Source organism: Lissotriton helveticus, chromosome 5_1 (genome assembly GCF_964261635.1).
Source record: "Lissotriton helveticus chromosome 5_1, aLisHel1.1, whole genome shotgun sequence".
In the NCBI taxonomy this organism is placed as follows: Eukaryota; Metazoa; Chordata; class Amphibia; order Caudata; family Salamandridae; genus Lissotriton; species Lissotriton helveticus.
In genome coordinates, this window is record NC_136065.1 from 32,275,586 (window position 1) to 32,291,673 (window position 16,088).

Genomic DNA, 16,088 nt, shown 5'->3' on the forward strand with positions numbered 1-16,088 from the left:
AGGGATTTGAACTGGATCCGCTTCCGGATGGGCAGCCAGTGTAGCGCCTGTAACAGCCCGGAGGCTCGGGCTCGTCTACGCAGGCCAAAAATAGCCCGGGCGGCCGAGTTCTGTACCACCTGTAGGCGCTGGACTAGGTAATCAGGGAGGCCAAGAAAAAGGGCATTGGCGTAGTCTAGCCTTGAGCCAACGAGAGCCTGCACAGTAATCCGCCTGTGCTCCTCAGACAACAGAGGCAGGAATTTGCGGAGCATTTTCAGAATTCCATAGCAGGTGCCAGCCAGACCCAGAATGTGAGTTCTCAGCGACAGCTGGTTGTCTAGCTTGACACCCAGATTTTTTGCTACCAAGGAAGACTGTGCAGGAGGGCTCATGTCAGACGGCCACCAATGCTGCCACTCCGGATCCGAATGCATGGGTAGTTCCTGATGCATGGGGTGTGCGAACTCGTGAGATTGAATGCTGCGCAATGATGTGTGCGGCGTGAATGTGTCTAGTGTGGAAGTGCTACTTCTAGAAGTTGGCATGTTTGTGTAATTTGTGTCTGGCTTGTGATTGGCTGGAGCTGGCTGGTGAGCCTGGCTCCATGAGTCATGATGGGTCGTCCCCGGTGGTGAGTGTTGAGATTAGCATGAGTGATGTGAGGAAGGAGTACACCTGGGACCTGAATAGGACTGGGCTTTCCCCACACAATGCTGACTCCGCCCCCTGTGGTGCGTCTAATGACCCTAGCTTGGCCAGTGAATAGTGAGAGGGGCTGAGCCCATCAAGAGTGCTCGCAAACCAGCTGCGCCTGGTTTTGCCCCCACCCTGCTCCTTTAGACAAAGGCATTTTTGTGTATAAAAAGAGGCTGTGACCTCTTGTAAAATGTTCTTGTTTCTGACTGGAATCAACTAGGGGCATGCTGCTGCTGGGACCCAGGGGCAGGCTTGCCTCCCTGGGCCCTGCCCAGCCCCTGGATGCTTGGAGGACCCCTCTACGTCCTGAACCCTGACAGAGGGGCCTTGCTGATGGTGGGGCCCAGGAGGGACCGCCGTGGGGGCTGTCTCCTTGCTGGAGTGCCCTGTGTGCTGGCCCTGACCTCCAGGACCTTTTAGCTGTGCCTTGGCCCTTGCCCTAGGGATTTGGCTGCCCCTGGCGCCCCGTGAGCGCTGTTCTTTGTTTTCTATCCCCCAGCGAGGGAGAGCCGGGGCTGAGCAGCGCGATGCTGCCCTTTTATCAGAGGGATTCCCCGGCGTGGGGATCCCCCCCCCTTGGCCCATTTTTGGCGCGAGTGCCCACCTCGCTTATTTGCCATTATTTTGGCCCCTGGCAGGTGCCCATACCCGCCAGGGACCTTGCCGCTATTTCCTTTTTTTGCCTAACGGTGGCACATACCCCGCTGTAAGGGTTAATTTCAGGGAGCCTACCCCTCGTTGTAACACCGAGTTCACCGCCGCTGGCCCGGGACCCCTCGCGACGTCCTCCCCGGGCCGTGCTGGGATTGGCTGCCGGCCCGAGGAGTTCCGGAAGTCCCGCCCCCGCCGCGAAGCGAGAAGAAGCAGGAAGCGGCGGGAGCCTACTCCGCTCTCCTGCATTGCCCAAGTGAAGCCGCTGTCAAACCCCCCCGGGGCTTCCTAGAGTGAGGGAGAGCCCCGGAGAGCGAAAGGAGGCCGCGACACCATAGAGTCCAGAGGAGCGGGAGCTCTCCAGACAGCCGCCGCGAGACCCGGTGAGTGCTTTGCGGGAGAGGGGGGGTGTCGGGGCACATTGCCGTGCCGGCCCCCCGCCAGCGCGAGGTCCGTAGTGTTGAGAGGCCCGTGGGGCCTCACTTGAGTTCGAGTCCCCCAGGGAGGGACTCCAACGACAGGCCGTATTGTTAAAGAGCCCAGCGAGGCTCCAGGGGCATTTGGATATTTGGAGCCTGCAAGGCTCGGGGGCATTTTGTTATTTAGAGCCCACGGGAGGCTCTTAGCTCATTTTGTTTATGTCGAGTCCACGAGGGACTCCAACGAAGGCCACATTTGTTTAACGAGCCCTGAGAGGCTCCTGAGTGCATCATTGTTTGAGCCCGAGAGGCTCTTGGGGGACACAAGTGCTTTGGCCAGAGCCTGCGAGGCTCCAGTGTTGGCCACATCATCTCCACAGCTGCCCAGCACTTAGTGGGCAGCTGCTCCGTTTAGGCCCCTGACATTTGGGACAGCCACAGGTTGTGGCTTACGTAATTTCTTCGAATTTTCCTTCCCTGCACCTCTGAATGTGTTTTGATGCGTCATGTGCCTTGTTCTTACACCGCTGAATGTATGTTTATGCATCATGTGTTTTCCTTCCCTACATCTCTGAATGTTGTGAAGCATCATGTGTAATATGTTCATGCTTATACCCCTAAATGTATTGTGATACTTAGGTGGTTGTTCCTCCTAGTACAGGCGTTGCTAGGGAGGTCCTGGTTTCCTGCGTAATATTCTCCTAAGGTGGTTAGGGTTGCATAGGTGGTACTTACCTGTTACCAGTAGTTACTGGTTGTGTGCCCTGTTTCATTTTTTCCTACAGTGATTATTATTCTATGTTCTACAAGTGCATATTCCTGACAGTGGTCCCTGTGGCCCTGTCCTATACATAATCCCCTGTAAAATCTGTCCGTGCCTGTTGGCACATTGTAAAGTGAGTGTTTCTATCTAATGTGTTTTGTAATACAAAGGCTATTTTTACATATACCTTGTGTGGAGTTCCTTTTGTGGGGGGCCTTGGATGTTGTTGCTGGTGGGTGCGTGCGCAAATGCTTTTCACATCGCCTCTGAGATAAGCCTGACTGCACATGCCAAGCTACCAAGAGGGTGAGCAGGGTTTCTCTTGGCGGGTGACTTCCTTGCCCTGACTTAGAAAGGTGGTTTCTGCCTGGCTTTGGCGCAAGCCTCAGCCAACCAGAAATCTCATCTCTAACAAAGAGAATAAGGACCCCCCTCGCATAGATGGAATACGATGAGGCCAGCCGGTATGCTGCCGATCTGCACACCACCTTGCCCTCCGTATGTTTACTAAGGTGAGTCTCCTGCAATAGGGCAATCTTTACATTATGTCTATCCAGCTGTGCCAACACTTGCCTGGTCTTCTTAGGTGTATTCAAACTGCGGACATTCCAAGTAATACATTTATAAGTCTCTCCTTTCATGTATAGTGTTAAGCTGCACCATAATAATAGCTGACCATTCCAGAGCACATGTACATATAACAACACAATTCGTAGGTGTTATTGTATCTCCAATCACACTACCTTCGATGAGAAAAAAGGAACATACCCTCCCTCCCTCCATCCACTTCAGCATCCCTAAATTGCCAAAGGCCTGACCCCCCCATGTAACTCCCAATCTAACAAAAACAACATGAAACAATGTATATGGTGGGGAACACCCAATGGGGGTTGTAGCGCCGAAAGCCACTCCCAGATCTAGTAAGGAGGGGGTCGCCAATGTGTTACCTCATCCCATCACCACGGCCAATCCTTCAGTCACCTAGTAAACAAAACCTAGTATCGGACCTTACTTGTGAGGCTCGGGCCCCATTAGAAATATGCATAAGCAAAGTACAGTAGAGCAACCTTTGGCTTCTCAAACCTACATTATTTCTCCACCCAGCAACATTAACCACACAAGTTTGGCCGTCTTTTGCCTACAGGACAAAAGGCTTATGGTTCGTAACATATCATTTGTTCAAGCATACAAAAACTGTGTCTCTGGTAGAAAAGTCATTCAAAACAACATCAAAGCGCCGCTGGGCACTCGACAGGTCAGATATGTACAACATAGTTCCAGGGCTCAAGCCCTCTTACTGTTCAGTGATCGACATCCGATGTGCGGACCGGGAAGTTCCGCTGACGCTGTAGAGATTTAGCGTGCTCCATCGCTTGGTTGGGGTTCGTAAAAATCTCACTGCTATCCGCTTCCCCAATCCACAACCTTTCCGGATAGAGCATGGCATAAGGAATCTGTTCTTTCATCAGCACTTTCTTGACATTTTGAAATTCTTTCCGAGCAGCTTGCACGGTGGTTGTGAAATCCGGGTAAAACGACAAAGCATTGCCCTGGTGAGTTATCGAACCTTTTTGATGCGTAATGTGCAGCACTGTATCTCTGTCTCTGAAATTAAGCAGCCTAGCAATTATTGGCCTCGGGGGAGCACCCGGTGGAGGGCGCGCTGCCAAGGATCTATGAGCCCGCTCCACAACAAATAGGGGTGATATGTCATCCTTGCTGCAGATGTCCTCCAACAGCATCTCCATGTAGTCTTCCAAGCACCCCACATTTGTGGATTCAGGAAGGCCCAAAACGCGAATATAATTGCGCCTGGAACGCGCTTCTATGTCCTAATTTTTCGCTTGGATGACAGCTAAGAGTTTCATAATGTCTGATGTTTTCGCGGCTACCTGCTGTAATCCATCTTCAGCGTCTGTGATGCGCTATTTCGCTTCTCCAATTCGCGCTGCCTGCTTATCTAGTTTTGCGGAAAAGTGATCCATCCTACCATTGAGGGCCTCATTTTTTCCATCTATGGCCTGAAGACTTGCTTAAATGGCGGTTAGCGATTTCTCAAGGGCCGTGGTGGCCTGTGATGATGACTCAAGCTGCGAGTCCAAGGGCGCGTTTTGCGCAGACTTGCCGCCCAAGCGTATTTCAAATGTGAGGCGAGGTTGTTTTTTTTCGGGTTTCCCCATGTCACTCCCAGCCTGGGAAAACACAGTCCAATGAGAGAAAACAATTCCACACATGTCTTTAAGGTATGAGCAGCCTCAGAAACTTTCCCTGCGTAGTCCGAATAGTATTTATGCAGTTTGGCAATTAAATTAATACATATACATCTGATGGCCAAAATAGTCATTCAACAAAGGTTTTGCTCGGACATTACTCCAAAGAGACAGAAGAAAACATCATAAGATTCAAAACATTTTATATAGGAGTGAACCTTGAGAAAGTTACATTACATGTAACGAAACACGTGTCGGCTGTCATCTGCTGTTCTTTGAACATCACAACCTGGAAGGCCTGAGGACTAGGACCCCCAACATGGCTGTTACTGTTTGTTTCTCTGTAGTGCTACAATGTTTAGCAAACTGTGCATTTTAATGTGAATTTCGTGTTTGATGAACCACTTGCATTTCTAAAACATCCTATGTACTGTCTGTTGGATCTCTTGGAGCGGAATGCCCAGAGTTCTTTGATGTCCCATAGAATTTGAAATTGAAACAAAAATTAAATAGAACAAGAAAAGTGTTTTGAATCTTATGATGTTTTCTTCTGTCTCTTTGGAGTAATGAGAACAACGGATCCTTCATGTCCGAGCAAAACTTTTGTTGAATGACTATTTTGGCCATCAGATGTATATGTATTAATTTAATTGCCAAACTGCATAAATACAAATCCTAGAGTGCTGAGGTATAACCTATTTTTGTAAGATATTCAACAACAGGTATTCTTTCCTGTTGATTCGACATGATTGGTAGTGGGATGCCCCCTTTACCTTGAGTGGCACCGTAACATTGACATAACCCTAACTTGGGAACATACCATTTTTGTACTTTTGGGAGAATTTGATGTGCAACTTGTCTAGACCATCACTACCATTTCATGTTATGGTAGTCCGAATAGTGTAGCTAGAACGTGAGAAACATTATTCTCACCACCTGCACCTGAGCAGCAATCGTGGATAGACACTGGGTACAAAAGTAACCCTGTAAGACAGTGAAGGGCACTACGTTGATCGAGTATTTCCTGATGACGCCAGATATTAAGGCCTCTCTCCGACTGGATTCCTATCAGTGGTGCGGCCAGCATACACCTCAGTGAGCATATCCAAGCATAGTGCGCAGGATGGGGGAGGGGGCACAGCCACGTGGTTCTTGGAATGTGAAGGCCAAGGAACCCCTTGCGTTCACAGGATGCACCCCCAAAACAAGAAGCTTGATGCAGTAAATGTCTAGCTTCTCCAGCCGCCATGAAATCCAGTCTTGTGTCGCTGCACCTCTGGGGGTCCCCCAGCGCGTCTATGCCAGTCAATCCACCCGGGTGCAATCAGCTAGTTTCTCCCCAGTTCGCACATCGGGTGAACAGGCAACCATCATGTTAGGGGGGCCAATAGATCGGCACTGTGTCTAGGCAGGGGGGCTCCGCTTCCAACACGATTCCCAGTTAAGCGGCCCTCTCACAGCCCATTCTCCGCTCCGAAGCCGGCCTCTTGTGTGGTGCGACGTCCATGCTCCACTGTTGCAGGCCCTCCGCTCACCTTCAGCAGCAGCCTTCATGTGCTCTCTCGGACTCACAACCCTCCTGGTGGCGTCTCGTCATTCAACACGGTTCAAGCTGCGCTCCGGTCTGCACCAACTGCTCCAACAGTGCACACACACATCGCTATGATTCTCAGCATATGATTCCTCCGTCTCACACCGCAGCCATTACTGCAGCTCCGGATCGCGTCACATGTTACCGATCTTCCTGCAGCGCGTCTAAATCGGCCCAAAACACATTGACGGCTCAACCAGGTACACAGCAATCCGGTCCCAGGGATTAATTTAATGGATGGCTAGGTAGAGGCAGGATAAATGCAGGATGTAGTCGGCGGCCGGCAGAGCAACACTAGAGTGCGGCCATCTTGCCGAGCACCAAGCCACGCCCCCACATTTCTCAGAAATGTTAAATCTTATCTTAAACATGTCTGATACGAGTAGTATTGTACATGTATTTAAGACCGTATTTTCTGGACTGTTAGCACCTTTTGAAGCAGTCCTAGGAATATTTCCAAACTTCGTGCACTCAGTGTTTCGCGGATTGCCTCTTCCTTTGGGACTCGCTCCAGGGATACTATTCTTGCTCCTACTACTGCAATATAGCAAGCCAATTCACCAATGTCACCCAGTTCTCCACGGAGACAACTCTACTAGCGATGAAGTGTCATGAGCGCATCGTCCAAATTTTGGGAGTACCTAGTCTAAGAGAATTAAATACCACAAGGTTTCTGTCATTCAGACCAATTTGGCAAGATTGCATCTTACCTGTTCTACGCTGCCTGCTATGCGTAGAAGAATGCGTGTTAGACACATGTCTCACACTCCCATCAGTCGTGCCAACGGATGTTGATACTTTGCTTGAACCAGTAACGGCCCATGCATTGTATTGTCCCCAGCTGCTACCAATTCTGATGACAGCATTCACTGAGATCTCACAGAAGCAAAATGCTACTGTTGAGGTACGAGAGAAGATGGGCACACAGGTACCTTCTGATTCGAACATTGCTAATGTGACCATTGCTGACGGCAATGGTTCACATCTATGTGCAGTTGATCTTCTTAACGAGGTAATCCAACTTTCACCTACAATGGTAGACACATTTTTTACAGCTTAGAAGATTTGATGTTTTCTCTTACCACAAACACTGACTTTTGATTTGGCACACAGTGTTCTGAGAGACTCTGAATTCGACCTTCCTTTTTTCAAAACAAAGTTCTAACTTTGGGATTTTTTTTTCTATGGTTATTAATTTTTCTAAATTTGTATTTTTCGTTTTTGACACAAAGGAATCTGCTTAAAGTAGAACTATTCATAGAGAACTAGAATTCTTTGAAAAACTTCCAGAGACAATATTTGACCTTGTCTTCATACCAACAGGTATATATGTATTCTGACATGAAATGTTTTTGGTACCTTTTCTTTTCTGTATTTACGAGCCATTTCATAAAATGTATTTTCTTGATTCATTCAGATAGCATTTTTCAAATGTCAACTATATTCTTTGAATGAAATATTGCTGGAATGCGTACAGCACCATTGCTTGTTTGTGTACAACCAGTATCCATGCATTTGTATGTATTTTGGATGGGGTTTAAACACTTGTTGTATAGATAGCTGTTAGATTCGCTTATATATGTTTAGAACTTAGTATTTAGTAGAAGTCGTACATAAGAAAGTGGAGTGGATGTTGTATGGTGTTTTAGATTCCAAATGAATTTTCCCGATTCATGCCCTTATATAGGTACGAAAAATGTTTCCCTAATATAGGCATAGAAATAAAGCCCTTATTTGGAAATAGCCCATGCAGTACAAATATAGGCAAGGCTACTTCCATCCGTTCATCTACGTCACAACGATTTCTTGGAAAACCAACCTCTTAAGCCGTTAGGGACTTCCACTTGCTTGAATATTGATTTCTCCAAGAACTAAGATACTTTACAATGAACATCTATTCTTTAGGGTTTCATTCATAATGTTCATATGCCTGACTTTACGTCAAACATGGCATTCCTAAACAACTTCAAGGTATAAATATACCTTCACTTGCTATGGCAAAGCACGGTGTGGTTCGGTGCAGTTCGACGAACTACTTGCCCAACGCAGCTTGCAACGTGTCGAAGGAAGCCGACTCTCCAGCCGACGCACTGATCAGGAAGCTGTCCTTCTCTGCCGAGATTCCATCTTCAGTGTTTCTGACTCCCCTTGCAGGGTGTTGGGAAATCGAGTCCCAAGACAGAGATACCAAACCTCCTTCATTCTAAAGGTATGGAGCTTATTAGAACCTAGACAAACCTTTGACAGTTCTTGGCAAAAACTAAACCTATGCTAAAGACCATACTTACTTCTTCCCTCGTACTAGACCTAGGTTAGGTACATTGGGGTAGGCGTATTCTAGAAGCACCCGTTGAGTATTTTAGCATGTGTTATTTATGTATGTATTTTTATATGGCTTAGAAACCATACAATGCCATTACAGTATTATTTTATAATACTATTCACGTTGTAAGCATTATCCTTTGCATTCTGTCTAACAATTGTAGCAGTTCACCTCTCTTGCATGAGAGAGAAGACTGTTCAATAAACGCTTTTATTGAAAATGCCCGTCTCACTATTTCTCTGCAACTCTGTAGAAACGAAGCATGCACGATTGTTATCTATTGTTTCCATGACTCTGAAGATATGTTCTTATTCTTGGGGAAACAAAGTTGTCATGTTTATGCGTTTGTCAGAAACTAATCCCTTCTTGTGTATTCGAGAAAGTTTCTAGTGACCTCTGAGCTAGCTGGCACTCACTATTAAGTTTAGTATATTTGATATAGACCTATTGACCTAAGTCTTACGTTATATCTATAGGATATAATATTCCAATGTGAAGAGCCTATTGGGAATATAGGAACTACACTACAGGGGGTTGCGTATCTGAGTGTATGTGGGTTTTATATATGTGTGTGAGATTGTGAGATTGTGAACGTGTATTAGTGTGTATGGTTGTGAGGGATTGTCTCTGTGAGTATCTGGGTGTGTGATAAATGTATTTGTGTGTGTGTGTCATAGTTTGGATGTATGTGTGTATATGTATGTGTGTGAGGATGTGTGGTTGATTATGTGTGTGAGGTATTGTATACATGTCTTTCTGTGTGTGAGACTACATTAGCTATAACTCCTGCCTTTTCTATGCACTGTTTGTACCCTTGCATAGTAGGTCACTTCCAGCATGTGAAATCATAGCATTCATGACAACACTTATAACTTCTCAAACTACATTATTTCTCACAAATCAGTGCTTGGTAGAGTGGCAAGTTATTGTTATTGTTGTGTGGTTGTTGAGCTGAAATGAATGTGTAAGAAGGTAAGCTACTTATAATTATTTAAAGGTGGTGGATAAATTGTAAATCAACGTTATAATTATAACTTCAGAATGTTTCAATTTTGTGTAGTTTAAACTTGGTTTGTATAGGAAAAATCCATTTTTCTAACTCTAACCAAGCGTTAACCTTTGGTTTTGCTATTGAATTTCAATGTTAAAAGAAAAGTGTTTTCAATCATAGAGTACAGAGTCAAAAGTGGAGAGTTGTCATGTGGAGTATAGCACAGTATAGTGAAGGAGAGTGTTGTAAATGCTGCTGTTGTAGAGCCGAGTATTGCAGATTGGAATCAAGTGGAGCAGAGTGTTGTAGCATATCGTACAGTGTAATAAAGTTTTATATAGTGTAGTGGCATGGTGTCTCATTTAGTGGAGTCAAGTACTGTAGAAGGGAACACTAATTTGACATATAATTCATTACATCTTAAAAAAGGTCTATAATTGTGGGTATAGATCAGTGTTACATACTAAATATGACAAAAGAAATATAATAGCATGTTGCTGTAGCATAATATTAATATGTAAATATATGTCCTTTGTTTAATTGTTAAAATTGTTTCCATCAAGGAAAACTACAAGAACCAGACGGAGAAGATCATTAGTACATTTGAGCTGCTGAAGGAGTTTCTGGACAAAGAGAAGCAACAACTTCTCAACAAACTGAAAAAGGAACATGAGCAGAATATGAAGAAGACGCAAGAGAACCTGAATGAACTGGAGATATCACAATTTACCCACAAGGGCCTCATCACAGATTTAGAGGATAAGTTTCAGCAAGAAGATGTGGACATGCTGAAGGTAAGAGCCGGTGTCTGATGCCGGTGAATGTTCAAAGCAGGCTTGCTTGCAATGATGAACAGACCTTATTGGGTTGGGAAGGAAAGCCCTTTGTAGCTCTGGACTGCATGTTCTCCTGCCCTATGTCATTTCCCCAGGGGTGCTCACTACAGACCTTGCCTTTTACATGGATAGGATTGGGACTCTAGAGTGGTGTTGTGGAAGTGGGCACACTAAGAGACCCCTCTTTAGGAAAGTGGATACTAGGGTGTCTACATTGACTTTGTGGGGCTGACAATAGTTTTAGCTTTACCTGTCTCAAACACTTTGCCATTCTATTTTTATTTTCATCCATGTGGTTCATAGGTGAGAAGGATAATATTTCTATCTGCATGGTTCATGTGTAGGAATGTGAGGATCGGGGTGCATGGCAAACATGATATGAAATGGAACCCATTTTGTCCCAGCAACCTTTGATGGTGGACAATTTTTGGCTTTTGTGTAAAGATGCCCAGACCTTTGTTAACTGGGAAACCTGCATCTTTGACATCCCTTCCCTTCCCTGCCCCAGTGTCCTTTTATTGACAGAGTGTTCAGTGACAATATGTTGTTTTCCTCCAGAGCCCCAGAACAATCCTAGCTCTGTCCCATCTTCTTTCCTCATCTGTGTCACAAATTATTTGACCTGGATTTTAGGGTTGAATAAACATCTATATCAGTGCTTGCAGAAACGAGCTCAGGAAAGGCGCCTGAGATCAAGCAGCATTTGGAGAACTCTCCTCATTTTCAAACTGCATAGAAGAGCTGATTGTTGGACTCTGGGGATAAATACTGACCAGCCTGAACATACCTTGTTCCAGGATCATTTAAGCTCAAGGGCAGGGCTATAACACAGTACCATTGAGCAATGGCTTTGACCCAGCACCTGAATCTGCTAATTTCTGACCTCCATTTAGCAGACTGGAGATTAGGGAAATTCTGAGTTTAGTGGACCATAAATTGGTGTTCCTCCCACATCATACATTGTGGTAACCCAGCTCTTTTTAGAGCAAGGGGAAGTGCTTGATTAATACTGCAGAACTGTGACTGCCTCTATTGGAATAATCCTTTGTCCTGCTGGCCTCTCTGCCACAGGACTGCCAGGTCATACTGCCGTTATACAGCTTTATTAGGCGCTCCCACAACATTTGCCTGTATGTGACCCCTGTGAGTCATAGCAGTCGCGGACAGGAACATTGCTCCATTGTCCCTTTATGAGGAGAAAAAAACTCCCTGCATTTAGGCATCATAGAGTTTTTGTTTTTTGAGAAGAACTCCTGCTTTGGGAACGTATACCTGAAAAACAAAAAGTACATTCTTCAGCTCCCATAAAGTTAATCTGTTTTCACAGCAACCACTGCAGCATCTAAATATCTGGGCAGTCTTCTGCAAAGGGAGCAGAGGCCATACCCTTCTCTGACCTAGCAGGCTGGTGGCCTGCCTACCATACTGTAATCTGACCCTGAGTCTTGGTTAGGTTTCCTTCTGAATGCGGTGCTGGACTGTCTGGAGAGGAGACATGCCCTACCTACTGGGAAGAGGATTGCTGGACTCCATCCTACAGAGGAGAGCCTTCCATGGAAGAATTTCATCAGCTCAACTCCTAGAGAGCCTTGAGGCTGACCCTCTGCTGTGCAGGAAGGGTTGCTGACTACAGAGTGCTGGTGTTTACCTTAAATTGGCCCCAGAGGAGTGCAAGAACCACATCGGTGTCTTCTCCGGGAGTGGAGGTAGTAACAGTGGTAGCTAGGTGAGGCCATGCTGCTCCCAGCTCTGCAATCCAAGTGTGGATCCATTGTACGGTTGTGGAGTTTTGTCCAGGACTCTTGGCAAGCCAGGCACCGATCTATTTTAACTGTGAACTGCAGCGGACAGCTTATGAGATATTAAAGTTCTGATTTTAGCAGGAAGCTCCGAAACATTTAATGCCCTAACATCATGGTTTTATTTTGATTATCTATGAGGCCGGGATTTGTCTTCCTGGTTCCCCTCTTTGTGTGGCTAGATTAATAAGTGTTACTAATTCTGAATGGGTTCAATCAAGGGTTCTTCAATTTGGATGGTGTCTTTGTTTTTGGTCTGGCCGGTTTCTGTGTGCAAGTTCAGAAATCTTGCAACAACTTGCTGTCTTTGTAGTGGTGCACAAAAGCCTGCTCCATAATATACACCGATATAGTACTCCATTCAAGCGTAATGACTGGAGTGTGTCGCTGACCTGTATCTAGTGGTAACTGAGGTTAGGAGGTAGCCTTATTGATGAATTGTTGTTTGCTGAGTTATGAGTCTGGCCCTCACCACTGGCTTGGGTAAGTCTGGGACTGCTTGGTGTTACTAGTCTGAGTTAGTCAGGTGCGAAAGAGAAATACTTACAATCCAGTTTGGGATTTAGTTGTATGGTGCCCCCTGGACACTAATGCTAAATGGCTAGATTTGTCTCTATTGGAGCATGGTATGTGCCTTTATTGCCATGAAACCTCCCACACTGGATCTAACAGTACATTTAATAATCAACACATGGTTTAATTTTCCATGTTCAGCATATAGAAGAAATAACATAAACACACATAAAATATAATGGAAAGGTACTGTTAAGTGTATCCTATGATTTCAAGTGTCTGCTGCTCTTAGGTCATTGCAGATGATTACAGTCAATATAGGTAGGAATTGGAGTACATTATTATAAGTGTATCTCACTTCTGAAAATTCAGTAGTATATCACATCAAGGCAGTGCATAATTTGTAAAAAAAAAAAAGTTAAAATAAAAAGTAAGTATTAGGGCCCTTCTCAAGAGGCTGGTGCAATGCACCACCTATTTCCCCTACCAGCTCGTTCACACAAGTGTGACAATTCTAACTATTCCACCCCAAAGCTATCAGAATGACCTGGATGGCAGGTTTTATTAATTGTTATGTATGTTTAATAATTAAACACATTTGCTGTGCTCACCTCAAATTCAGACAAACAGTACCCCCATGTGGTGGACTGTCCTTTGTGCTGGCGTTGAGAATTATGTGGCGGTTCAGAGTGCCGGCTCAAATTAAGCAGTGCATCTAGGTCAGATGTAGGACACGACTTTATCACTAAAAAACTTAGTGAATGGAAACTTTGTATCTGCTTTTGTCAAACCTCACTCCTGTGCCAAATACTTTGATGTGCTTGTTTTTTATGCTAATTCGTCCTCCACTGTGTCTGATCTGTTTCGCTCTTTCCTATTCTAATTGTCAAACCTAGGAACACACAGAAAAAGTGAAAAAAACACTTGAATTAACCCATATTGCTTTATTTTTCAGACTAAGGGAAAAGTGTCACAGGGTGTCTGGGACTACAATATTGCAACTCTATTATGTTGTGAGTATAGAGAGAGCAGTAGCACCCCTTCATCGTAGCTAAGGTCCACCCGTGGTCCCTTCATGTACTACAGCACCTTCATGTGTCGATTGTATATGACTCAACTGCAATCCCTAAGTGTTTTAAGCCCTTTTATGAATGTGTGACCTCCCCTGCAGTCCAGGGGGATCTTGAGCATTTTGGCATCGGCAGAGGGTGAAATTCTGCTCCATATTGGACAAAGCAGGCAAAAGAAGAGAGTGAGACTGACTCCCTCCGAGGAGGTTCAGTACTTCCATGAGAACGTTTGGATCATTTTAATGCATCATTTCTACATAAACTGGTAAAAAATATCCAGAGCTTCTGAAATGTCATTAATGAAACAGTATTAAACACAAAAGAGGGGCGAGGGTCAAGTCAATTTATACTCTACCACCCCAGACCCCCAAGAAACACTAATGTACACACAAGGGGGGTGTATAGAGTGGGTAACAAAAACAAATCGGATTAAACAAACAGAGACAGCCCCAATAGGGCAAATCGCTCTGTTTGAAAAAACTGCCCTCACTCATATACCGAAGTATGTGACATGCTTCATCATCGGGCATGCTTACAATACGCCCTGGTGTAGCCACACACAGGGCGGAGCATACGGGAGGGGGAAAAAAATAATAAACTTCTCTCAACAAATCATATAGTCAAGACAAGGAGACATAGACAACATATAACACAAATCTTGGTGAAAGCCGTGCTAGCACCAAGTGATCACCACTGAAAAGTGCGACGAAAGATGCAGTTAGGAAAAGTGATTAAAACTGATTAAGGGTGGCAACCAGAACACAACCTTTATTAAGCTTTTCTTGACACCCCTATCAGGATTAAAAAGAAGGAAAAGGATGGGAAAAAGCCTCAATGAGATAATTAGGAATCTCAAAGCTTCCCTCCTACCACTGCCAGAGTCAACATGTTTCGACCGCTCTGTATGTGCCCATCGGGTCACTCCGGTCTTCTTCAGGACCGTCGCATTCAGTGCCACTCTGGGTTTCTCCGTACTTCGGATGATGATACCCCTGGGGTGAGGTAGGTCCACTAGATCCGTACCCCTCCCGTGATGTGTGTGGAGACAGTTCCCTCAAATGCGGGAGAACATTCACTGTCGTAATAAAAGAGAAGATAGTACAGACACTCTTAATGATCACATGTACTTACTATCATTCTCTTTTCATTATGTCTCTTTAAAGTCAAAACCCATTGGAACCTCTTATCTGATGGTGAGCTAAAATCCCGGTAACAAATTATACCATGAGTCCTGCTCAAATAAGTGTAATCGCTTGCACATATTTAACCTGATGAATACAGGGTGCAAGCCCTTTAAAAACGTCCATTGCCTCACATTTTGCGTGGTCATTCGTATCTCAAACCTAGCCCCTTCGAAGTTCATGGGGCCGTCATTATACTACAACCCACTTCTCATCCTATCTTAGTGTCCCCACTCCAAACGAGTGTACGTGTATTTGTGCACTTACCGAGTTCATAGTATTAACAAACTCGAACTGGTGTCCGGTGGGAGGGACGCCAAAGAACACAATCTGGAATGAAATGGAATGGAATGCATAAGGGAGACGATGTTACCTCAGATGCCTCCATCTCCCGATGTGCAACTCTGTTTACACACGCTAAAACTATGTCTAGCATTGTTGTGCCTTCATCAGGTCTCAGCCATCAAATGCGCTCTATGCGCTCGCCCCCTCAAGCCTTCTCCGTACAGTTCTGTAGGCGAGTCCCTGTTTATTCACCTGCAGACCGTGACACCGCGCAGATGATACGCGCTGTGTCTCTCCGTACTTTTAAAGAATGTCAGTACCGGTTTAGAGCGTCCCACGTGACCGCGTCATCGGCGTCGTCACGTGGGGCGCCAACGTACTCACACGTTCTCCACCTCATGGGAAATGTAGTTCCATGGGCGGATAACGACCCACGTAGTTGGTTCGAGGACCCTAAGATGCCGCAATGAGTGTGGTGATCGCCATCCACTCTAGAAGATGCTGTTACAATGGATGGCATTCTATCGCAGTGTGCCCCTAGATGTCATATTAATGTATAGGGGTGAGGTGGGGAAGGGGGGGGGGGGCAGGGGGAAAGGGGGGGAGGGGGTAGGCAGGGGAGAAAAAGAAAAAAGGAAAAATGGGGCCGGGCGGGTGGTGAATGTGTTAACCCTGTCAGCACCAGCCTCAGAAGATAACTGGATCAGGCAATCTATCTGAATAGAATAATCCTTCAGGGGTAAGGTAAACCACGACACCATTCAATCCATACCATGCG

The 16,088-nt window shown here is 45.5% G+C and overlaps 1 protein-coding gene across 1 annotated transcript in view; it reads left to right on the forward strand.

Moving 5' to 3' along the window:
- The window catches only part of LOC144752366 (E3 ubiquitin-protein ligase TRIM39-like), a 296,195-nt gene that overhangs the window by 133,885 nt on the left and 146,222 nt on the right, over positions 1 to 16,088 (forward strand). Inside the window, exon 3 of the mRNA XM_078640300.1 lies at positions 10,190 to 10,420. Within this exon, the coding sequence (XP_078496426.1) occupies positions 10,190 to 10,420 (231 nt within the window). The remainder of the gene's footprint in view (positions 1 to 10,189; positions 10,421 to 16,088) is intronic.